This window comes from Danio aesculapii, chromosome 10 (assembly GCF_903798145.1).
Source record: "Danio aesculapii chromosome 10, fDanAes4.1, whole genome shotgun sequence".
Lineage (NCBI taxonomy): Eukaryota > Metazoa > Chordata > Actinopteri > Cypriniformes > Danionidae > Danio > Danio aesculapii.
In genome coordinates this window covers 41,293,119-41,318,171 of record NC_079444.1, presented here as the reverse complement: position 1 = coordinate 41,318,171, position 25,053 = coordinate 41,293,119, and the positions used below count along the sequence as shown (strand labels likewise).

General features: G+C 37.0%; 1 protein-coding gene across 3 annotated transcripts in view; it reads left to right on the top strand.

Moving 5' to 3' along the window:
- Positions 1 to 25,053, top strand: part of cabp1b (calcium binding protein 1b) — a 75,272-nt gene that overhangs the window by 44,224 nt on the left and 5,995 nt on the right. The window contains exons 1-5 of one of the 3 annotated variants that reach the window (XM_056467334.1): positions 1,613 to 2,020; positions 14,354 to 14,512; positions 19,024 to 19,054; positions 20,109 to 20,252; positions 24,289 to 24,398. In XM_056467334.1, the coding sequence (XP_056323309.1) occupies positions 1,898 to 2,020; positions 14,354 to 14,512; positions 19,024 to 19,054; positions 20,109 to 20,252; positions 24,289 to 24,398 (567 nt within the window). In that variant the 5' untranslated portion in view covers positions 1,613 to 1,897. Of the gene's footprint in view, positions 1 to 1,612; positions 2,021 to 14,353; positions 14,517 to 19,023; positions 19,055 to 20,108; positions 20,253 to 24,288; positions 24,399 to 25,053 lie in introns of those variants that run through there. The other 2 variants (XM_056467335.1, XM_056467333.1) reach the window with 2 other exon arrangements.

The window sequence follows — 25,053 nt, the reverse complement described above, 5'->3', positions numbered from 1 at the left end:
ACCAGCAGTACATATTTTGGATGTCTCCCTTATCTGACCCATTAACTTCAGGTTTTGGAGTCTCTTCTTATGTTTCGACGAGTTGATTCAGGTGTGTTGATTAGGAAGAAGTTGAAAATGTGTACTGTTGGTGTGCCTTTAGGAATAGGGTTGGGAAACACTGCATTACTGTATGTTTAAATGGTTTCATCTAAAATGTCAAGCACCCTAGAGCATCATTTGAGATTGCAGATTTTTTATTTGATGAGCCGTTGCTATAGAGTGAGCTGAAATCATCCTAAATACACACCAGTCATGTTCAGTGTGTTTTTTTCCCAAGCATGTTCCTGGAGGCACATCAACAGTACATATTTTGGATGTCTCCCTTATCTGACCCATTCATTTCAGCTTTTGAAGTCTCTTCTAATGTTCTGATGAGTTCATTCAGGCACGTTTGATTAGGAAGAGGTTGAAAATGTGTACTGTTGGTGTGTCTTTGGGAACAGGGTTGGGAAACACTGCATTACTGTATGTTTAAATGGTTTCATTTAAAATGTCTAGCACTCAAGAGCATCATTTAAGATGCAGCTCTTTTAATTCGATCAGCACTTGCTATAGAGTGAGCTGAAATCATCCTAAATACACACCAGTCATGTTCAGTGTGTTTTTTTCCCCAACCCTGTTCCTGGAGGCTCACCAACAGTACATATTTTGAATTCCCCATATCTGACCCATGAATGTCAGGTTTTGGAGTCTCTTCTAATGTTCTGATGAGTTGATTCAGGTGTGTTTGATTAGGAAGCGGTTAGAATTGTGTAGTTTTGGTGTGCCTTTAGGAACAGTGTTGGGAAACACTGCATTACTGTATGTTTAAATGGTTTTATTTTGAATGCAAAAGCACTGAAGAGAGTCATTTGACATTACAGGTCTTTTAATTTGATGAACAGTTGCTATAGAGTGAGCTGAAATCATCCTATTCACTGGTCATGTTCAGTGTGTTTTTTCCCAACTCTGTTCCTGGAGGCACACCAACAGCACATATTTTAGATGTCTCCCTTATCAGACCCATTAATATTAGGTTTTGGAGTCTCTTCTAATGTTCTGATGAGTTGATTTAGGTGTGTTTGATTAGGAAGAGGTTGAATACTGGTGTGGCTTTAGGAACAGGCTTGGGAAACACTGCATTATGGTTTGTTTAAATGGTTTCATTTAAAATGTCAAGCACCTAAGAGCATCATTTGAGATCTTGAGATTCGATGAGCAGTTGCTACAGAGTGAGCTGAAGTCATCCTAAATATGGACCAGCCATGTTCAGTGTGCGAGTTACGCTCAGCAGGTGAATTCTGGACTTCCTGTTCTCTGATAATAACCTGCCGTGGCCTTCAGTCTCTGCGCTGTGATTCTGGCAGCGTCCGAGCATCCGGCCCAGACTCACCTTTCACATGTTCAGATCTCTCACGACTGCACGCCAAGAGTGTGTATTTTTAGCTCCGTAGCCCCGCATCCGCATGTGTGTAATCGACTGTGCTCGTGCATGCGCGTGCGTGAGTGTGTGTGTTTTTGGATTAGTGTCTTCAGAGTCTTGCTCGGGGGAAGGTGATGCGAGCCTCTTTGTCTGCTTTCGCCTTGTTTGGATGGACGCTTTGAAAACTGAGCAGCTGAGAGTGAGGGAGGGAAAACGAGAGAGCGAAGGGAGGGAGAAAAAAAGGAGAGAGAGAGAGAGAGCAAGCAAGTGCACAAGCAATCTTGGCTTTTCTCCTCACACTGAGACTCATGTCTGCTTCTGCTGATCCCTGCACCCGTCCCCGCTGTCAGCCAGACGTCCTGCAACGCCACCCCTGGATCATCTACACCCTTCCCCTGAAATCCTAATAGATAAAGCCTGCAGACTCCATCTCAGCGTCCGTTTAATCCATGCATGGAGACATGTGGATGCTCACACACGCGCGCATACGGCCGCATTGACTCTCATGTGCGCACTATTAGTGACTTTACTATGGGAAACTGTGTTAAATCGCCGCTTAAGAATTTCTCTAAGAAGGTAAGACACTCTTTTTGATGACTGAGACTGTGTGTGTGTGTGTGTTTAGTGTGTGTGGGACATTGACTTGACCCGGACCTGGACTGTGTTGTATTGACTGTCAGAGATGAGTTTAATAGTCATGCTCTAAATTCCACTGAGCAACTGTATACTGTAAGATCACAGGGCAGATTCAGACTGAGTATGTTGATTGCTTTAGTTTATTGCATGGCAGATGAGGAGAGATGTAGACATTGCATTTGCTTGAAGACCTAAAAAAAATGGAAGAAACTAATTTGGAGTTGGAAAACCATTTTCTGCATGCTAGTGGATGGAGTTAGATGTTGCATTTGCTTGTGAATTTAATAAAAGCCTTAAGAAATCGTTATGAAAACTTATGAAGAAAAATGGTTCCGGATGTTTATTAAGTTTTTATGTATATGCCAGTGGATAAAACTAAATGTTGCATTTGCTTATAACCAATAATTTAGACAATAACCAATCATTTAGAGGTGATTTAGAGAAAAATGTTGTGAAAAAATGTCTAAAGGAGTTTATTTAATTTTATTTTTTTGAGTTTTTACATGGCAGTGTGGATATCTAGATGTTGCATTTGCTTATAACGATAAATAAATAGATAAATAAATAAATTATTTAATAAATAAATAAATAGATAAATAAATAAATAAATAAATAGATAAATAAATTATTTAATAAATAAATAAATAAATACATAGATAAATAAATAAATTATTTAATAAATAAATAAATAGATAGATAGATAGATAGATAGATAGATAGATAGATAGATAGATAGATAGATAGATAGATAGATAGATACATTTTTAAAAAGTAAATCAATCTGGAGTAACAAAACATTAGTTTTAAAAATTGACTATTGAATTTTTGCCAGCTAACGGAAAGATCTAGTCATTACATTTTCCTAGAAAAACAAAAAAAGCCTCATAAGATTACAGTCTGCAGTACAAAAATATTAGGGAAACATTAACTCATTATATATGACATGTTTTTGGATTCTAGTGGACAGAATTAGTCATTGCATTTGCATGTAAGCCTATATGCAAAATATCCCTAGAGACCATTCAGGAGAAGAACTAGACATTTCATTTAAAACCCTAAAAAAAACAATTTAGAGTAATAAAACCATTATGAAAAAGCTGATTTAGGATGTATATTGAGTTTTTGTATAATAGTGGACACTAATAACCATTGCAATTGCCTGTGGATCTAAAACATAACTGAGAAAAAATGTTACTTACACAGTAGACACGTTAATATTAGGTTAGATTGTCTCCAGCATCTACGGACAATGTTATTTTGACAACGTGAAAGGTTGTTGATATTTGGTTGATTTTAGGTTGTGTTGGAAAGTGACCAAAAGCCAACATCCTAAACCAGCGTCATATTATTGTCAAATACTGACATTTATTTGTCAGGTATGGCAACCAAAATCCAACGTCTGATAGACGTCATAGTGGCAGCATCTAAGGTGTGAAATGACGTTTATATTTTATTGATTTTAGGTTGTGTTGGAAAGTGACCAAAATTCAACGTCGAGCCAACGTTTTAAACCAACGTCATATTGACGTCAAATACTGACATTTATTCATCAGTATGGCAAGCAAAATCCAACGTCTGATAGACGTCATAGTGGTAATGTCTAAGGACAACGTTATTTTGACGTCCAATAACGACGTGAAATGATGTTGATATTTGGTTGATTTAAGGTTGGGTTGGAACATGACCAAAATCCAACGTCGAGCCAACATCTTAAACCATTTATGGCATTTATTCGTAAGGTATGGCAACCAAAATCCAACGTCTGATAGACGTCATAGTGGTAGCATATAAAGATGTTATTTTGACGTCCAGTAATGATATGAAATTACGTTGATATTTGGTTGATTTAAGGTTGTGTTGGATTATGACCAAAATCTAACGTCGAGCCAGCATCTTAAACCAGCGTCATATTGACGTCAAATACTGATAGTTATTTGTCAGGTATGGCAACCAAAATCCAACGTCTGATAGACATCATAGTGGTTGTGTCTAAGGACAACGTTATTTTGATGTCTAATAACAGCATAAATTGATGTTGATATTTTGGTTATTTTAGGTTGTGTCAGAAAGTGACAAAAATCCAACGTCGAGCCAACATCTTAAAGCAACATCATATTGCATCAAATACTGACATTTATTCATCAGGTATGGCAACCAAAATGCAACGTCTGATAGACGTCATAGTGGCAGCATCTAAGGACAACGTTATTTTGATGTCCAATAATGATGTGAAATGACGTTGATTTTAGGTTGTGTTGGAAAGTGACCAAAATCCAAGGCCGAGCCAACATCTTAAACCAACATCATATTGACATCAAATACTGACATTTATTCGCCAGGTATGGTAACCAAAAGCCAACATCTGATAGACGTCATAGTGGTAGCATATAAAGATGTTATTTTGATGTCCAGTAATGATATGAAATTATGTTGATATTTGGTTGATTTAAGGTTGTGTTGAATTATGACCAAAATCTAACGTCGAGCCAACATCTTAAACCAGCGTCATATTGACATCAAATACTGATATTTATTTGTCTGGTATGGCAACCAAAATCCAACGTCTGATAGAAGTCATAGTGGTAGCATCTAAGGACAACGTTACTTTGATGTCCAATAATGATGTGAAATGACATTGATTTAAGGTTGTGTTGGAAAATGATCAAAATCCAACGTTGAGCCAACATCTTAAACCAACGTTATATTGACGTCAAATACTGACATTTATTCGTCAGGTATGGTAACCAAAAGCCAACGTCTGATAGACGTCATAGTGGTAGCATATAAAGATGTTATTTTGACGTCCAATAACGATATGAAATTACGTTGATATTTGGTTGATTTAAGGTTGTGTTGGAACCTGACCAAAATCCAAGGTCGAGCCAACATCTTGAACCAGCGTCATATTGACGTCAAATACTGATATTGATTTGTCTGGTATGGCAACCAAAATCCAACGTCTGATAGACGTCATAGTGGTTGTGTCTAAGGACAACGTTATTTTGATGTCCAATAATGATGTGAAATGACGTTGATTTTAGGTTGTGTTGGAAAGTGACCAAAATCCAACGTTGAGCCAACATCTTAAACCAACGTCATATTGACGTCAAATACTGACATTTATTCATCAGGTATGGTAACCAAAAGCCAACGTCTGATAGACGTCATAGTGGTAACGTCTAAGAACAATGTTATTTTGAGGTCCAATAACGATATGAAATTACGTTGATATTTGGTTGATTTAAGGTTGTGTTGGATCATGACCAAAATCCAAGGTCGAGCCAACATCTTAAACCAGCATCCTATTGACGTCAAATACTGACATTTATTTGTCTGGTATGGCAACCAAAATCCAACATCTGATAGACGTCATAGTGGTAGCGTCTACACAACGTCAAGCTGTAATATCATAAGACGTTGATATTTGGTTGTTTTTAGATTGCATTGGAAAGTAACCAAAATGCAATGTCTGTTTGACTTTGGACATTGATGTTGCCCTACTAGTGAAGAGAATTAACCATTGAATTTGCTCTATAAAGTCCTAAGATGGCAATTTGCAAAGATAAAATAAAATACGTTTATACAATTTGTGCATGAACGTGGACAGAACTAGCCATTACACAATTTCTTGTAGACCTACAATAAGAAAAGCACCTAAGAAAGCCACCTGGAGGGGAAAAACAGCATATTTGGCCCTAATTTGCCAGTTTTGACCTTGGCAGTTGCTGTGCATGATCAGAATCTGGAATTACTCTCTTTAAAGATGATGCTGCATTGAATGTGATCGCCTGAAGGAGCAGTTTTGAACGATCTCAGACATTCTTCATCATCATCATCTCTATTTGACTTGAGCTGTGGATTAGCATGAGAGGTCAGTCTCTGGCACCTGCTATAAGAGCTGCTGTCCCGATGGCACAGGTTTCATGGGAAGAACAAACTGGCACTTTACAGCCCTGCCAACAGATGGAGTGTGAAGGTCATGAGCAGACAGAGGAAAGAGGATGCACATGTTTGCACACACACATACACACACAAATGAGCTTGCATTATTCTAAAAAGACCTTAACAATCTGCAGGATGGTGTTTTGTGCGCTTGTACATAAATCTTGCCCAGCAGTCGCATGCGGATTACTTTAGCTGCATGTGGTAGGACAAGATTGCAGGAACAGCTGAGAGACGGAAATGAGATCTAAAGGTGGAAAAACAAGAACGTGAAGCTTTAAGTGAGCAAAATCAATTCAAAGTTGACGTTAAAAGCTAAAAATTGAGTTTGCAAGTAAAAGCGGATTAAAAAAGGCAGGACTTTTGAGCAAATCGACTGTCTGGTGTTTTGCTCTTCAGCAGTGTTTGGACTTTCAGCAGTGAAAATTAAACCACACTGAACTGAACTAAACTAAACTCAGAAAACTGGACTGACACAGTTTCAATCTAGTAGAACTTCTTTGTTAATCTGCTTTGACACAATCTACATTGTAAAAGCGCTACAGAAATAAAGATGAATTGAATTGAACTGAATCTGGAGATAAGCAGGGATTCATCTGTAAGGAAGGTTGTTTTACTGTAAGTTACTGTACAGTAACATTCTGAACATGCACAGCAATTGCCTAGGTCAAAACTGGCAAATTATGGTCATATATCCTGAATTTTCCTCCTTGAATGTGTTTTGGTGAAAGTCGCAGTTGCTGAATCTCAAACTGACTAGTCAATATGCCCTGAATGTATGTACACTTTGAATTAAACCTAACAATCTTTTAAATGACAGTCAAAAGACTATAGGCAAAATTTGGGACATATTTTTAGAGTGTTACATCATAAAAGTCCTAAAGTTATTAAAAAACTTTTAATGCAAAATAATATTTTAGCATTAAAAATAATAATATTCATTCATTCATTTTCTTTTCGGCTTAGTGCCTTTAAAGTAATAATACTAATAATAATAAAATATATACACAGTTGAAGTCAGAATTATTAGCCCCCCCTTTGATTTTTATTTCTTTTTTAAATATTTCCCAAATGATGTTTAACAGAGCAAGGAAATTTTCACAGTATGTCTGATAATATTTTTCCTTCTGGAGAAAGTCTTATTTATTTTATTTCGGCTAGAATAAAAGCAGTTTTAAATTTTTTAGACATCATTTTAAGGTACAAAAGTATTAGCCCCTTACAGGTAATTTATATTTCAATAGTCTACAGAACAAACCATCGTTATACAATAACTTGCCTAATTACCCTAACCTGCCTAGTTAACCTAATTAACCTAGTTAAGCCTTTTAATGTCACTTTAAGCTGTATAGAAATGTCTTGAAAAATATCTAGTCTAATATTATTTACTGTCATCATGGCAAAGATAAAATAAATCAGTTGCTAGAGATGAGTTATTAAAACTATTATGATTAGAAATGAGTTGAAGAAATCTGCTCTCCGTTAAACAGAAATTGGGAGGAAAATAGACAGGGCGCTAATAATTCTGACTTCAGCTGTATATATAAATATATAATTCTTTATTGATCTAGCCTCATCTTCTATTTCTAGACTTCAAATGGCCCGTTTGCTCACGAGGAGCCACAAATATGACCATATCACACCAATATTGTGATCACTAGTTGCCAGTTCATTTCCGAATAGACTATAAAATTTTACTCTGTTTATAAACCTTTGTATAACCTAGCGCCACCGTATCTTTCTGAACTGATTATTTCTAAGGCCTAAACCCGAATGCTTAGATCAAATTCCAAAACTATGGAATAACTTACCATTATAAATCAGAATAGCACCCACACTATCTATCGTCTTTTCTGAGTGCATTTAATATTCCCTAATGGCGTTCCAGGCTATGCTAAAATGCTTCTTTCTTGGAAACTTTTACTGTTGTTACTATTGTTTTATATTGTTTTACCTGCAACTGCTATTGTACAGCACCTTGGTTGACTAAAGGTTGTAATTAACTGTGCTCTAGAAATAAACTTTGTTTTGATTTGATTTGATAATATATAATATAAATAATATAAATTAATATAATATAATGCAATGTAAATAAATATAATAAATATATAAATAAATAAATAAATTTTTAATTAATTGATTTGTTTATTTATTTATTTATTTATTTATTTATTCAGTTTTATTTGTAATTTCTGTTATTTTGTTTCTTTTTTCTTTTTCTTTTTTGAACTATTTATACAATCCAGACAATATTTTGTTTACAGGTGCCATGGACTGCATTGATTCAATAAGTTAAATTGTTCTCTGAAATCTACATGGTAGGTATATAGCTTAGGTAAGTTAAAGAATTCTCCAGAAATGGTTTATATGATTATTTATTACTCTATAAAAAAATACCCCTAGTATCAGAAGGTCCTTATTGACCATATTTGGAATGATCCTTAATATGAATGATTTTCTTTGTAGGACGCCTTTAATGCATTAATGTGTTTTATTCAATTTTAGTTGTTATTTGTTTACAGTTAGCAAAAAAACTAAACAGAAATGACAATCTAAAATATATTTTATTTCATCTAATATTTACTTTTTCATTAAGCCGTATACACTCACCCGCCCCTTTATTAGGTACACCAGTCTAACTGCTTGTTAACAGCCAATCACATGGCAGCAGCTCAATGCATTTAGGCATGTAGACATGGTCAAGACGATCTGCTGCAGTTCAAACTGAGCATCAGAATGGGGAAGAAAGGGGATTTAAGTGACTTTGAATGTGGCATGGTTGTTGGTGCCAGACGGGCTGGTCTGAGTATTTCAGAAACTGCTGATCTACTGGGATTTTCTCACACAACCATCTCTAGGGTTTACAGAGACTGGTCTGAAAAAGAGAAAATATCCAGTAAGCGGCAGTTCTGTAGGCGCAAATGCCTTGTTGATGCCAGAGGTCAGAGGAGAATGGCCAGACTGGTTCCAGCTGATAGAAAGGCAACAGTAGCTCAAATAACCATATATAACTCATATATAATTTTATGGTTTTGTTGTAGGAGGTTTAAAAACAAAATAAAATCACGATTGTCAGGGTAAAACATCACCTATATACACATTTAATTCTGTTCATTCTTTTACACCATTATGCATTTTAATGTTAATGGCCAAATGTTTCTTAATTAAACATCACAAGAGTAAATACATTTCAGAGTAAATAAATATCATTCTTTTAACATGTTTATAATTAATCACTCAAACCTCTTTATCGAAAGATCTTTTCTTAAAATCCAGTCTTGCATATCTGCCATGTTTGTAGTTTTTTAGCAGTTTCTGGTTGTAGTTCTGAACTGAATCTTCATTCAAACCACAGTAATTTAAGGCAAATATATGGTACCTTCAGGATGCTAAATTTCACATAATACATCGTGGCTAATTCTAATTTATATCCTAATGTACAATTTTTCATTTAAAAATTCTATTTAGGATCTAAAGAGTGCAAATTGGGATGCTTAAAACATAAATAAATAAATAAATAAATAATTGAACGAACGAATAAATAAATGAACAAATAAATAAATAAATAATTGAACGAACGAACGAATAAATAAATAAATAAATAAATAAATAAATAATTAAACGAACGAATAAATAAATGAACGAATAAATAAATAAATAAATAAATAAATAAATAAATAAATAAATAATTGAACGAACGAATAAATAAACGAACGAATAAATAAATAAATAAATAAATAATTGAACGAACGAACAAATAAACGAACGAATAAATAAACGAACGAATAAATAAATAAATAAATAAATGAACAAATAAATAAATAAATGAATAAATTATATGTATATATTATACATTTTATTTTTGAATTGTATTTAATTAATTTTATTTATTTATTATTGATTTATTCATTTATGTTTACTTAGAAATATTATTTATATATTATTTAATATATTTTTCCCATACATTATAGAATTTAACAGGGTAATTTTTGATTTCACATTGACCTAAAGCACAGGTGCTGAGCACTGAAGTATGATCTTTAATGAATAAATAACTAAATGTTTTCAGTAGATCTCAGAAGCTGCCGGTGATAATGGCTGTGTTTAGTAATGTAGTTGGATTACGTCAGTCTCCTCTTTAATTAACCCATGGGTCTGTGTGTAATTAGAGAGATGCTCTTTGTGTGTTTGTGAGTTATATTCTGCAGGCCCTTCACCTTCTCTAATTGCTCATTATAATGTGCTGGTCGACTGGTTTCATGCTTCTTCATATACTCGTTCCGCTTACGATCTGCTCTTGAATGATGACGTCGCTTTGCCCCACATCTTCAGAAACACTGTGAAATCTCAGTGTGATTGTGTGTTTTTATGTGTGCGCAGATGCAGCGCACCGTGAGTTTGAGCTTGGATGAATTATTCAGTCTGAATGATATCTGATCTTAAAGCTTCTGTCAGTTGCTGAGAGAGAATTGAGGGCAAAGTCTGCCATGCTGTGATTTACCCACACGTTCCTGGATCAACAGCGTTTGTTCCTCTTAGATTGGCATTCCTGTCAAACAACTATAGCTATAATGGGATATTACATGAAAACCTGGATGTGAGATATTTATGGCTTTTAAGTTATTACAGGTTCATTTTTTCATGCTTATTATTAGAATTAGACAAAAAAAAAAACACATTCATCAAATTTTTTATTTGATTAACTGATGTATTTGAATATATATGTATATATGTATATATGTATGTATATATGTATATATGTGTGTGTATATGTATATATATATATATATATATATATATATATATATATATATATATATATATATATATATATATATATATATATATATAAATACTTTGAAAAACTGTAAAAATACTTTGAAAGCAAATCACACCTAAGAGTGACGACTTTAATGCTTTTTTTATAATAATTCCTCGTTTAATTGTTAGAATGTTCTAAATGAATAGGGCATAGGGGGGATGACTGGAAATAGAACACAGCCAGGAACTATCTTTCTAACTACAGCTCCAGTGATATAGTTGCAAGTGCACAAGTTTGCGACGCAGTTTGCGAATGTTCGTTGGAACGACGGATTTGGGAAATGGCAAATCAACAAACTATATTTGTAACGACGGAACTTACGACCTTATTTGGCTAATGATGGTTTTCGGAAACGCACCCTTGATTGGTTATTCAACAACGAATCAGAGTGTAAGTGTGACAGTAAAGTGGCGTAGCAAGTAAACAATTCAAGTCAAGAAAGAACACAAGCAAGCTTTAATTTTGCTACATTCGCAAGTGATAACATAGACTGCCCCCTGCTGGAGTGAAAAGACACGTCGTCTTGCACAGACACAGAACCCGCTCTCATTTCAGTCTGCTTTCGTCAGTTTAGGGACAGCTTTTTAGTCTAGGCGCGATCCAACGCAAGGCGACAACACAGTTGCTAGTTGTTTAGATTCGGCTAGGTGTGTCTTAGCCATATAGACACTATTGGCTCATTTCCACTGAGTGGTACGGTAGGGGTCGGTACGATTTTATGCCCATTTCCACTGTCAGAAAAGGTACCAAAAAGCGACCCGTTCCATACTACTTTTTGAGGAGAACGAAAAAACAGTAAGCCCCATTTTTAAATACACAGCCGAGACAATACACCGTTATACGAATGATAACAAGTCATGGTTGACCTGAGCTGCCATACACCATGCCCACCAAAAGGGTACCATCGGTATTCCTTGGCAGTGGAGACACACGCCTGATAAAGGTGACCGAATATAGATAAAGGTACCGAACCGTACCGTAATCAATGTTTTCATTAGCTTTACTTCAGTCAGACATGTAATTCAAGTTTGCACCAACTGACAGTCAGCTGTTCATGACGTGAACCAATCCAGTTCTGACATTTGTCACAGTGGTTTATTTATTTAAATTCGTTTGATACATCTCGTCTCTCTTTAGCATTTGGCTCCTCACCAATTCTACACTCCCTCCTCAATCCCCAGCTCCTCCTAGCTCATTGCTTATGTCGGTTCATATTATAAGCCAAGTACATGATAATCAGCCTCATGTCAAAATTGTTTATGAACACTTTCAGGTTTTGTTCTACTGACTTGCTGCTGCTCTCGCCGTTCTGTCCATCCAGGCTTAATATATCAATGTATATTTGACGAAAGTAATCTTGACTGCAATGTTTCATTCATTCATTCATTTTCCTTCGTCTTAGTCTCTATTTCAGTGGTCGCCACAGTGTTGTGCTCTTTAGCAATGCAACTAACTACAACCTTAGCTGGTTCAAGTCCCGGCTGGGTCAGTTGGCATTTCTGTGTGAAGTTTGCATGTTCTTCCTGTGTTGGCGTGCGTTTCCTCCGGGTGCTCCGGTTTCCCCCACAGTCCAAACACATGCGCTATAGGTGAATTGGTTAACTAAATTGGCTGTAGTGTATGAGTGTGTGTGTGAATGTGAGAGTGTATGGGTGTTTGACAGTACTAGGTTGCAGCTCTAAAGGCATCCGCTGTGTAAAACATATGCTGGAATAGTTGATGGTTCATTCCACTGTGGTTACCCCTGATAAATAAGGGACTAAGCCGAAGGAAAATAAATGGAGTTTAATATTTCTCTTACATAACTAAAAGCAATCAAGCTCAAACTAAGTTTCTCGTCATCTCCTGTGGCAGCATATAATGCTAAAAATACACAGGGAAATATTGAATGCGCACCTAATGTGCATCATTTGCTCTTCTCCGCATTGCATTAGAGCTAAATTAATTTTCCTGCCACAGTCGGGAAGTGAAAAAGAGCGAAAGAGAAATTGTCTGGAGAGTCAGTTTTATTCCAACTAAAAGCAATTAAAGCCATAAACACGATCTCCCCAGGAGGACCTCGAATGCCAGAATGCTGATCCAGGAACATTTTGTGCTCGGCTAAATCACTTTAAGTGCAAACTCTGAAGGTTTAGAGTTCAGCTTGTGGAGAAGAACATAACAGGTACCACTTTACATTAAGGTTGTATTAGTTAATGTATTTACTAATGTGAACAAACAATGAACAATACATATACACTACCTGACAAACGTCTTGTCGCCTGTTCAAGTTTTAGAAATAACAAATAATAACTTGACTTCTAGTTGAACTTTTGGTATCAGAAGTGTCTTATATGAAAGGCAAAGGCCTCTAGATTACGCTTATTTGACCAAAATAAAATATGATCATGCCTTGATTTTTAATGATTTCATTAGGACAGTAAGGTCTGACTTTGCTTAGACAAAAGTCTTGTGACTGAACAGAAATAATGTCCAGTATAGAATATGTGGTCATGCTGCAGTGGAAACAGAATGAATATTGTGTCTGACTCCATCATGAGCTTGGAGGACTGCATCCATACATCTCTGCAATGACTCAAATCCCTGATTAATAAAGTCATCTGGAATGGCAAAGAAAGCGTTCTTGCAGGACTCCCAGAGTTCATCAAGATTCTTTGTGTTCATCTTCAATGCCTCCTCCATCTCAAAAAAGCATGCTCAATAATGTTCATCTCTGGTGACTGGGCTGGCCAATCCTGGAGCACCTTGACCTTCTTTGCTTTCAGGAGCTTTGATGTGGAGGCTGAAGTATGAGAAGGAGCGCTATCCTGCTGGAGAATTTGCCCTCTCCTGTGGTTTGTAATGTAATGGGCAGCACAAATGTCTTGATACCTCAGGCTGTTGATGTTGCCATCCACTCTGCACATCTCTCGCACGCCCCCATACTGAATGTAACTCCAAACCATGATTTTTCCTTCACCAAACTTGACTGATTTCTGTGAGAATCTTGGGTCCATGCTGGTTCCAGTAGGTCTTCTGCAGTATAGTGATGATTGAGATGCAGCTCAATAGATGATTAATCAGAAAAATCCACCTTCTGCCACTTTTCCAAATGATCAACTAGAAGTCAGGTTATTATTTGTTTCTCTTACAACTGGAGTCAACGACAAGACTTTTGTCAGGTTGTCTAATAAAGTATTTGTTCATGTTAGTTAAAGAAAATACAGTTGTTTATTGTTATTTCACTCACAGTGCATGAACTAATGTTAATTTGGATGTCAATAATGCATTAGTAAATGCTGAACTACGATTAATAAATGCTGTACAAGTATCGTTCATAATTGGTTCATGTCAGTAAACACATGAAACCTTATTGTAAGGTGTGGCCACATAATAGAAGGATCCTAAAAGCATTTTAAGACTGACTTGAAGACTGACTGACTGACTGACCCGTCCATCCAGTGGCATGTGTGTGTGTGTGTAGTTTCTGACTGTGTGTTTACCCCTCGTTCCCCCTTGACCGCTGTCAGGACCGGAAGCGCAGCTATAAAGCAGTGCAGTCGTGTGAGGAAGGGGTGACATCTGGAGAGGCGCTCGCGGCCCTGGCACAAAACTCCACATACATGCACAATGTGCTCGGGCCGGCCTGCATCTTCCTCCGCAAGGGCTTCGCTGAGAGCCGGCAGGCTGTACGTAAGTCTGGACACGCACATCTACACACACACACGTGCATATATGATGGGATTTCACGCTTTATGAGCACTCTCCATAGACGTAATGATGTTTCTACGGTATGACACTACACTTAAACCCAAGTGAAAACAATCTGTAGTTTAACGTATGCAAAATACTTAATTCTGTGGGATTTATGAGCAGTTTAACTCATGGGGGAAAATTACTTGTATTGCTATACTTGTGGGGACATTTAGTTAGTGCATACCAAGACCACACACACACACAAACATGGTGGGTTTTCATACTTTATGAGACTGTGCGAATAAAAAAGCACGTGCAGAAAGCACTGGTCATGCGTTCATCATGTGTAACAGTCGCGAGCACTGGCTGTACCAGTGCTCAATAAGAATGAGAAAATCACAGATGTGCTGTTCGGATATAAACATCGGAAGCGCTATATAGTTAGCGTTCAAATTACACCAGAGTTACTGAACGCTACTGCGTTTTATTTGGAAATTTATTCCCATGCTGGAAGAAATCTGGTCAGGTCCTGCGGCTGTATTGCTGACCAGAATGCAGACCTCTATTTTACATTTACAAAATACCCAATTCTCTGTGATTTATGAGACATTTTCTTCATTGGGACCAAAAATGTCACAAGGACAAAAATGACTGGTATTGCTATATTTGTGGGGACATTTGGTGAATGAATACAAGGATCACACACACATGATGGGTTTCCATGCTTTATAGGCACTCTCCACAGATGTAAGGATCTTTGTACTGTACATGCTGCATATTCTGTCCTCTTTCCCCAAAACTACGCCTAAACCCAATACTCATAGAAAACAATCAGTAGTTTTACATGTACAAAATACTTCGTTCTCTGTGTTATATTGAGTGGAAAATATTCCCTCATCTCCCCACACACACTCACATGGGTTGGGTTGGATTTTCATGTTTTATGGGGACGCTTTATAGACGTAATGATTTTATACTGTACATACCCTATAGTCTTCTTTATCCAACACTATGCTTAAACCCAACCCTCACAGGAAAAAAATGGCAGTTTTACATTTACAAAATACTTCATTCATTGTGATTCATGGGCTGTTTTTCTCATCGGGACCAGAAATTGTGTTTACAAGGTCAAAAATGACTGTTATTACTATATGTGTGGGGACATTTGGTCCTCACAACATCATGAATACCCGAAACACACACACACACACGCACACACACACACACACACACACACACACACACACACATGTGCGCACTCATGCAGAACAAGCTCTCGCATATTTTCTGATTTTCAGAAGAGACACATTCTGCATTGAAAATGATATAAAGGACAAAGCACTGTCAACATCACTACACTAGCCATACATCATGCTTATAGAGCTTTTGCAACACTGACTGCCTTACTTTTCCAAAAGAATGATGATTGAAATTCATATAAGAACTGCTTTAGTTATTGACAAATACACAGCTGAGTGTGACAGAGATGATCATGCAATAAGTCAAACATATTTCAGACTCTAGAAATGTATAATCTGCACTCATCACATAATGAGAATATGCTTAATCTCCAGTCTAAACACTGAGATCATCTGTAAATGGATATTCGAAATTGCATTTCCCCTAGTCTGACATGCCAAGTTTTCTAATTTAAAATAACATTTTGCCAAATTTATATGTAATTACTTATGCTTTTATGAGCTCACGGAGAGATTACACCGGATATTAGTATTTAAAATGTGCATCTTTTCACACCATGGGTCCATTTAAAATGTATTAATAAAGCGTTTAGAGTTATGGAAAACACTTTATTAAAATAAAGCAGCAGTGCTTTCCTCTGTTATAATCATTTCACCTCATATGTGAATGAGTTTGCTGTTTGTTGTGATTGGGATTGAATGATGCATAGTCTGTCCTCAATGTGATAAGCGTTTTTACTGAATCAAAAACACACAGCACTACCATTGTTGACTGATTCTTTACAGAATGACTCTTATGAATCAGTTCTTTTGAATCTAAGGCACATATTTCTGATTATAAGTCTGACTGGGAACCTAGTGAACATGAGCTAATTCTTTTTTCTAAGTTTACAAGAAAATACAGCGGTCTAGTCATGTCAATGTGTTCTGTTGTTCAGAGCTAAATCGTGTTCGCTTGTGTTTAAGGAGAGCTGTGGAGCAGGGAATGCTGGGATCAAATAAACGAACAGCTTGAGCTGATTATGAGAGCTCAATCCTGAGTTTATGAAGACTTAATCCAAATGAGAAGATGGAGTTTAAAAACCATGCGAATCTGTTCGAGACACTTAAAAGGCCGAGTGTATTAGTTTACATGGGCCATTGTGATCCTAATGCTGTCATGACTAACTGCTTTAAATGCAGGAAACAGTACTTTCCACTCTTATGAAAACTGCCCATGGTTATTGCGGTTGCATTTAGTCATTTAGCAGACGCTTACAATTGAGGAGGCATTCAACGATTCAACAAGAAAAGGCAATACACACAACAAGTGCTGATTATACAAAGGAACTGCTAGTGCTCAGAGAATTACGTGCTAGAGTAAGGAGGGGAGAGTTTTTTGTAGAAAGAAGAGCATTTCTACAGGTGGTTTGTCAAGCCCACTCACCTGTGCGAGGCACACTTTATAAATGCACAATGTTCATTTTAGAGATATAGGGCTGTATTTTAACGATCTAGGCGCAAAGTCTAAAGCGCATGACGCAAAAGCATTAAGGGTGTGTTCAAATCCACTTTTGCTATTTTATGTTTATTCTCTTAATGAGTTCTGGGTGTGTTTTGAGCATAACGTGCGTTAAACCAATCAGTCTCATCTCCCATTCCCTTTAAGAGTCAGTTGTGTCGCACCATGGTGCTTTTACTATTTACATGGCGGCTTTGTAAATGAAAAAACTGAACGCTTCGCTAGCGAGACAACTGTTCAACAAACGAGCCTCCTCCATTCGGCCTCTTTACTTTCTCTTTACTTTTACTCTTTACTCTTTTACTTTCGTGGTTAAGAAAACGGTGAAAACTCACTCTGCTGAAGACAATCATCAGCCTATATATTTAATTTTGTTTGTTATGTGCAAAGATTTGTGTTCTAAATTGAGTTCTAATTTGCAGTAAACTAATAAACAAACAATTATAACGAAGTGTGGTCAAAAAACGGAGTTATATCCAAACACACGTCCTGTTCCTATACCCCATATGGTGATGAAAACATCTCCAAAACCTGACAGGTGAACAAATCTAAACTTGTTTTTTATTAAAACAAATATGCATAATAAATACTACTACTACTAATAATAATATCAATCTAATGTAAATTGTCATGAATAAACTAAAAAAAAGTAGGGCTGCAGGATATTGGAAAAACCTGACATTGCAATATTTAGTTTTTCTGTCATATATATTGCGATATTAATATAATTTCACTAGATGATTTAAGCAGCTCTTCTTGGAAAGATTTCCTTGATTTAGATAGATTAGGATGATCAAGTCTTTTTCTATGTGGTGCGTTTACATAAATTCGAAATGACAAGGATACATGGTTAACGATTTTTGTAAATGACACATTATTTAAATGTAATAAGAACTGTGTTTTTCTGTAGAACAGTTATGCGGTATGTTGCTGTATTTTAAAGTTGCACTATGAAAATTACTGTATATATTTTACATCAAACGTATACAATACTGTACATATACAGTAATATAAATGGCTCTGTAAATGTAAAAACAGTTATTTTGCTGTAATTGGTTTACAGTAAGTTACTAGTGAACTGCTGACAGTAAGTTACTGTAAATACAGGAAATTGTTAACAGTGTATAAAATACAACAGAGCAAAGGTAAAAGTGAAATAAACAGCCGGTTATGGTTTTCTGGGGAGTCTAACAGTATTCACAACACAATCTCACGGCAATTCGTAACTTTGATTTAGTGGCTAAATCGTATGAATTCGTACGATCAAATTCGTACAATTTAGTACGATTTGCTCATCACCCAATGATGGTAGGGTTTTGGGGTGGGGTGAGGTGCCACGCCTCCTTTTTAAAATCGTACACTTTTGTACCACTGAACTCGAATTCATACGAATTAGTTACTAAACTGACAAAACATAAAATACTTACGTTTTCTCATGAGATCAGGCTGGTATTCATAAAATCGGACAATCAAACATAAAATAACATGGTCATCGTTATTAAAATTACTTAAAAATTATGATATTTGTATGTTTTAATATTTAATGAATAGTTATGCAGTGTGACTATTGCGGAAACACACATTGCGATATCAATGCTCAAACGATATATTGTTTAGCCCTAATACAATAATGGTAATTAATGTCCCCCCCCCAGAAAAATGCACTTTTACTGTAATAAAAATCATGGTTATTTCACGGTTAATCTTCATTAAATGACCAACTGGGAGTCTTCTGTCATTGATGCAGCAGAACTGTACATATATTTATGGTTTGTTGCTGATGACTTTGTTTGTTGTGTTTCAGAACAGAGAGCTGAGACCAGAGGAAATGGATGGTAAGGTTCATATTATGCAACACAACGTCTTTCTGATTATAATCATCAATAATATGTTTATTGAGCAACAAATCAATATATTATAAGGTTTTCAGAAGGATCATGTGACATTGAATCCTGGAGTTATTATTATTTTTAAATTAAATAATGAATTACAATTTAGCGGCACGGTGGCTCAGTGGTTAGCACTGTCACCTCACAGCAAGAAGGTCACTGGTTCCAGTCCCGGCTGGGCCATTTGGCATTTCTGTGTGGAGTTTGCATCTTCTCCCCGTGTTGGCGTGGGTTTCCTCTGGGTGCTCCGGTTTCCCCCACAGTCCAAACACATGCACTAAAACGAAATTAGATGAACTTAATTGGCCGTTGTGTATGAGTGTGTGTGTGAATGAGAATTTATGGGTGTTTCCCAGTACTGGATTCCCGCTAGAAAGGCATCCGCTGCGTAAAGCATATGCTGGAATAGTTTGTGGTTCATTCCTCTGTGGTGACCTCTGAAATAAAGACTAAGCCAAAGGAAAATTAATGAATAAATAAATAATAACTTCTTTTGGCTTTGCCATGATGACAGTACATAATATCTTATGAGTATATTATAATATTTTAGAGTTATTCTGCTCTAAAACAATTTCACAGGATGGATATTAATTTGGTCTTCAACTGTATGTCGCCCTAATGAGCAAAAAACATCAGTTTTTGAATATTCATTATTAACACATAAGCAGCTTCCATAAAGCCATTTAATAAACGCAAATGGAAGCCTTTAGTAGTAAACATGCATTAATCAGTCTGACTGTTTAATGCTAAACTCAGCAGAATGTCATTTCTCACAATACTCCAAATGAATGTGTCAATTGCTCCAATTTAATTATAAGTGTGTTTATTAAATTTGGAATAGAACGGCAGTGCAGTGAAGTGTTCAGATACAAGTGTTTTTGTGCTTGTTAATTGTCTTGTGTGTTTTTGTGACAGCGAGTGCTTGAGGGAAACATAATTATACTATCAAACATTTCTGCTTCCATCATCTTTTTTTCTGGCCTGATTTCTGTTTTCTCAGAGCTCCGAGAAGCCTTTAAAGAGTTTGATAAAGACAAGGACGGGTTTATCGGCTGCAAAGACCTGGGAAACTGCATGAGGACGATGGGTTACATGCCCACCGAGATGGAGCTCATCGAACTGAGCCAGCAGATCAACATGAATCGTAAGAGACAACAGATACAGTCAGAATTATTAGCCCCCTGTATATTTTTTCTACAATTTCTGATCAACATAAAGAAGATTTTTTTTCAATATGTTTCTAATCATAATAGTTTTAATAACTTATTTCTAATAACTGATTTCTTTTATCTCTGCCATGATGACAGCGCAAAGTAGAAATGGCCGTGATTTCATCGGTAAAAAAACTGTAAAAATGCTACAGTAAAATCCGTAACCTGGTTAACAGTTTGTTTCCTTAAACTATACGCCGAATAACCGTAATTTTTTTCTCATCACCACCTGCATATGGCTGTTTTAACATGTCTATCTGTTCATGTCTAACAGAAGATGTGTAGATGTTGGTAATTCAAAATACAGATGTATTACCGCTTTAAATGAAGGACATACGGTAGTTTACTGTAAAAATGAGGAATTATTTTTATGGTTTGTACTGTTTTTTTAACAGTAAAATACTGGCAACCACAGCTGCCGTTTTTTTTATAGTGTAGATGTTTTTCAAGATGCTAGTATTCAGCTTAAGGTGACATTTAAAGGCATAACTAGGTTAATTAGAGTAATTTGGCAGTATAATGATGGTTTGTTCTGTAGACAGTCAGAACACAATATTGCTTGAGGCTACTAATATTGACCCTAAAATGGTTTTAAAAAAATAATTCAAAAACTGCTTTTATTTTAGCTGAAATAAGACAAATAAGACTTTCTCCAGAGGAAAAAATATTATAGGAAATACTGTGAAAAATTCCTTGCTCTGTTTGTCACGAGTTGAAGAATCACAAACACAAAAATCCATGTGCAGCAATTTATTTTGACAAAAACAAATGAGTTTCCCAATCTTGCACAGGAACTTCAAGCAGATACAAAAATCTAGAAAAGAGTCCAGACGAAAAAAACTGACAAAAAACCAAGAATAAGCAAAAACAAAAACAGGGCAGGAATACTAACAAAAACAATCAAGAATCCAAAAGTCAGCAAATACTAAACTGGGTATAAGTAGGGATGGCTTACGGGAAACGTTTCGACAGTGTCGAGATCCCGAAGCGCAAGTGTTTCGAAACCGAAGCATGATCCGAAACACCCAAGTCATGTGACTAAAGTGTTTCGAAACACTGGACCGAAACATGATCCAAAACACCCAGGTCATGTGACTAAAGTGTTTCGAAACACTGCACTGAAACATGATCCGAAACACCCAGGTCACGTGACTAAAGTGTTTCGAAACACTGCACCCAAGCATGTTCCGAAACACCCAGGTCACGTGACTAAAGTGTTTCGAAACACTGCACCCAAGCATGATCCGAAACACCCAGGTCATGTGACTAAAGTGATTTAAAACACTGCACTGAAACATGATCCGAAACACCCAGGTCATGTGACTAAAGTGATTTAAAACACTGCACTGAAACATGATCCGAAACACCCAGGTTACGTGACTAAAGTGTTTCGAAACACTGCACCCAAGCATGATCCGAAACACCCAGGTCACGTGACTAAAGTGTTTCGAAACACTGCACCCAAGCATGATCCGAAACACCCAGGTCATGTGACTAAAGTGATTTAAAACACTGCTCTGAAACATGATCCGAAACACCCAGGTCATGTGACTAAAGTTATTTAAAACACTGCACTGAAACATGATCCGAAACACCCAGGTTACGTGACTAAAGTGTTTCGAAACACTGCACCCAAGCATGATCCGAAACACCCAGGTCACGTGACTAAAGTGTTTCGAAACACTGCACCAAAACATGATCCGAAACACCCAGGTCATGTAACTAAAGTGTTTCGAAACACTGCACCCAAGCATGATCCGAAACACCCAGGTCATGTAACTAAAGTGTTTCAAAACACTGCACTAAAACATGATCCGAAACACCCAGGTCACGTGACTAAAGTGTTTCGAAACACAGCACCAAAACATGATCCGAAACACCCAGGTCACGTGACTAAAGTGTTTCGAAACACAGCACCAAAGCATGATCCGAAACACCCAGGTCACGTGACTAAAGTGTTTCAAAACACTGCACTGAAACATGATCCGAAACACCCAGGTCACATGACTAAAGTGTTTCGAAACACAGCACCGAAGCATGATCCGAAACACCCAGGTCATGTAACTAAAGTGTTTCGAAACACAGCACCAAAGCATGATCCGAAACACCCAGGTCACGTGACTAAAGTGTTTCGAAACACAGCACCAAAGCATGATCCGAAACACCCAGGTCACATGACTAAAGTGTTTCGAAACACAGCACCAAAACATGATCCGAAACACCCAGGTCACGTGACTAAAGTGTTTCGAAACACAGCACCAAAGCATGATCCGAAACACCCAGGTCACGTGACTAAAGTGTTTCGAAAAACAGCACCAAAACATGATCCGAAACACCCAGGTCACGTGACTAAAGTGTTTCGAAACACAGCACCAAAGCATGATCCGAAACACCCAGGTCACGTGACTAAAGTGTTTCGAAAAACAGCACCAAAACATGATCCGAAACACCCAGGTCACGTGACTAAAGTGTTTCGAAACACAGCACCAAAGCATGATCCGAAACACCCAGGTCACGTGACTAAAGTGTTTCGAAAAACAGCACCAAAACATGATCCGAAACACCCAGGTCATGTGACTAAAGTGTTTCAAAACACTGCACTAAAACATGATCCGAAACACCCAGGTCACGTGACTAAAGTGTTTCGAAACACAGCACCAAAACATGATCCGAAACACCCAGGTCACGTGACTAAAGTGTTTCGAAACACCTGGTCACGTGACTAAAGCGATTCAAATCATCAGGCACTTCAGAAGCGTTTCGGGACCTGGCGAATCTGAATTTGACTGACAGAATCACTTAAACTTCGGTCTCATATAGCCTAATGGACCCTCTGTGTGCATGTTGTTACTATGCTTCAAATAACTTTTGAGTTCAAATCCTGACTTGTACAAATACTCCGAAATCATGATTTTATTTATTTTAATCATGTTACTGTTTTATGGTGAACTCTAGATAGGATACAGCTGCTGATACGTCATTAATTTAGCATCATTTTTGTAACACTGTAAAACAATAATTAATATTTTTACAGGTCTGTGATGGTTGGGTATAGGGTTTGTGCAGACGTTAATAAAATACAATGGGATATTTAATGAATAATATAAATTATTCCTGTTAACTTCTGGCCACAACCGTCTCTGGTTTAGTAACAACCCTGTTTTATGGCCAAAACAAGACATATTTATTCACAAAGTGTTTATTCGGATGTCAGACCAATGTTGAAACCAAACAATACAAGAACAAAGCACTTCAAACTGATATTAAAGCACTTCAAAATAGCTGTACCAGCCTGGATTTGAACCCAATATCCCTGTGGTAATCAGAAACCCTAACCACTCCATTATATCACTTGAAGATTGGAATCTACAAAGGGGATTTAATACCTAAATTTGCTCAACTGTTCTTTGCTGGAGCTGTTCCAGTGCAATACATGAAAAATTACCACTAGGTGTCACCGTAGAGTGGGGTTTTGAAACGTTTCGAAGCTTCGACTCATGTGCTTCGACTGTTTCAGTGTTTCATGAAGCCTCGCTTTGCCCACCACTAGGTATAAGTGCTAACAAAAACAAACATGAATCAAAGAATAAGCAAATGCAAAACTAGATCAACAAACAAACATACCAGATATAAGGGACAAACAACATCCTAAGGCAACTAAAACACAAGACAAAACGGTTTATAAAGACAGGGCTAAATTAACAAACAAGAAACAGCTGTAACATAATGCAATCAGAAGTGCAAAGGATTATAGGAAATGAAGTTAAACTACAAAACAAGCTAGTGCCCTCAAGTGACCAAAAGAGGGCACTGCAACAGGTCACACTGTTAAACATCATTTAGGAAATATTGGAAAAAGTAAACAAAATTCACTTGAAGGCTAATAATTTGAACTTGAGCTGTATTTTAGATGTTGGATCATAGGAAGGTCAGCAGGTTTTCTTATAGATGTTGTCCTCTGTGTTTTAGTGGGAGGTCATGTGGATTTTGAGGACTTTGTGGAGTTGATGGGACCCAAACTTCTGGCTGAGACGGCAGATATGATCGGAGTGAAGGAGCTGAGAGACGCATTCAAAGAGGTGAAGTCCAACATCAATCAATCAATCAATCAATCAATCAATCAATCAATCATTCAATCAATCAGTTTAAAATGTGATTTTAATTTGGACAAAATTTCGTGAGGAAAACGTTTCCTGACTTGCTCCTCCAAAAGACCCCAAAGTGGCTCAATAATATTTATATCTGGTGGATGTGCAGGCCATGGGAGATCATGTTCATCAAACCACTCTATCACCAGTCTTGCTGTGTGTATTAGTGCACTATCTATCATCCTAATACATGGCACCGCCTTCAGAATGCAATGTTTGACCCATTGGGTGCACATTGTCCTACAGAATGGGTCAGTAGTCCTTGGCAGTGACTAGCACAAGTATTGAGCCTAGGGAATGCCATGATATTGCAACCCAAACCATCACTGATCCACCCCCATGCTTCACCCTGGGCATTAACAGTCTGGGTGGATGTTACCTTGGGGTTTCTTAACATCGTAACTCTCCTGGATGTGGGAAAGACAGTGAAGGTGGACTCATCAGAGAACAATACGTTTCACATTGCACCGCCTTCAGAATGCAATGCTTGACCCATTGGGTCCACATGGTCCTACAGAATGGGTCAGTAGTCCTTGGCAGTGACTAGCACAAGTATTGAGCCTAGGGGATGCCATAATATTGCAAC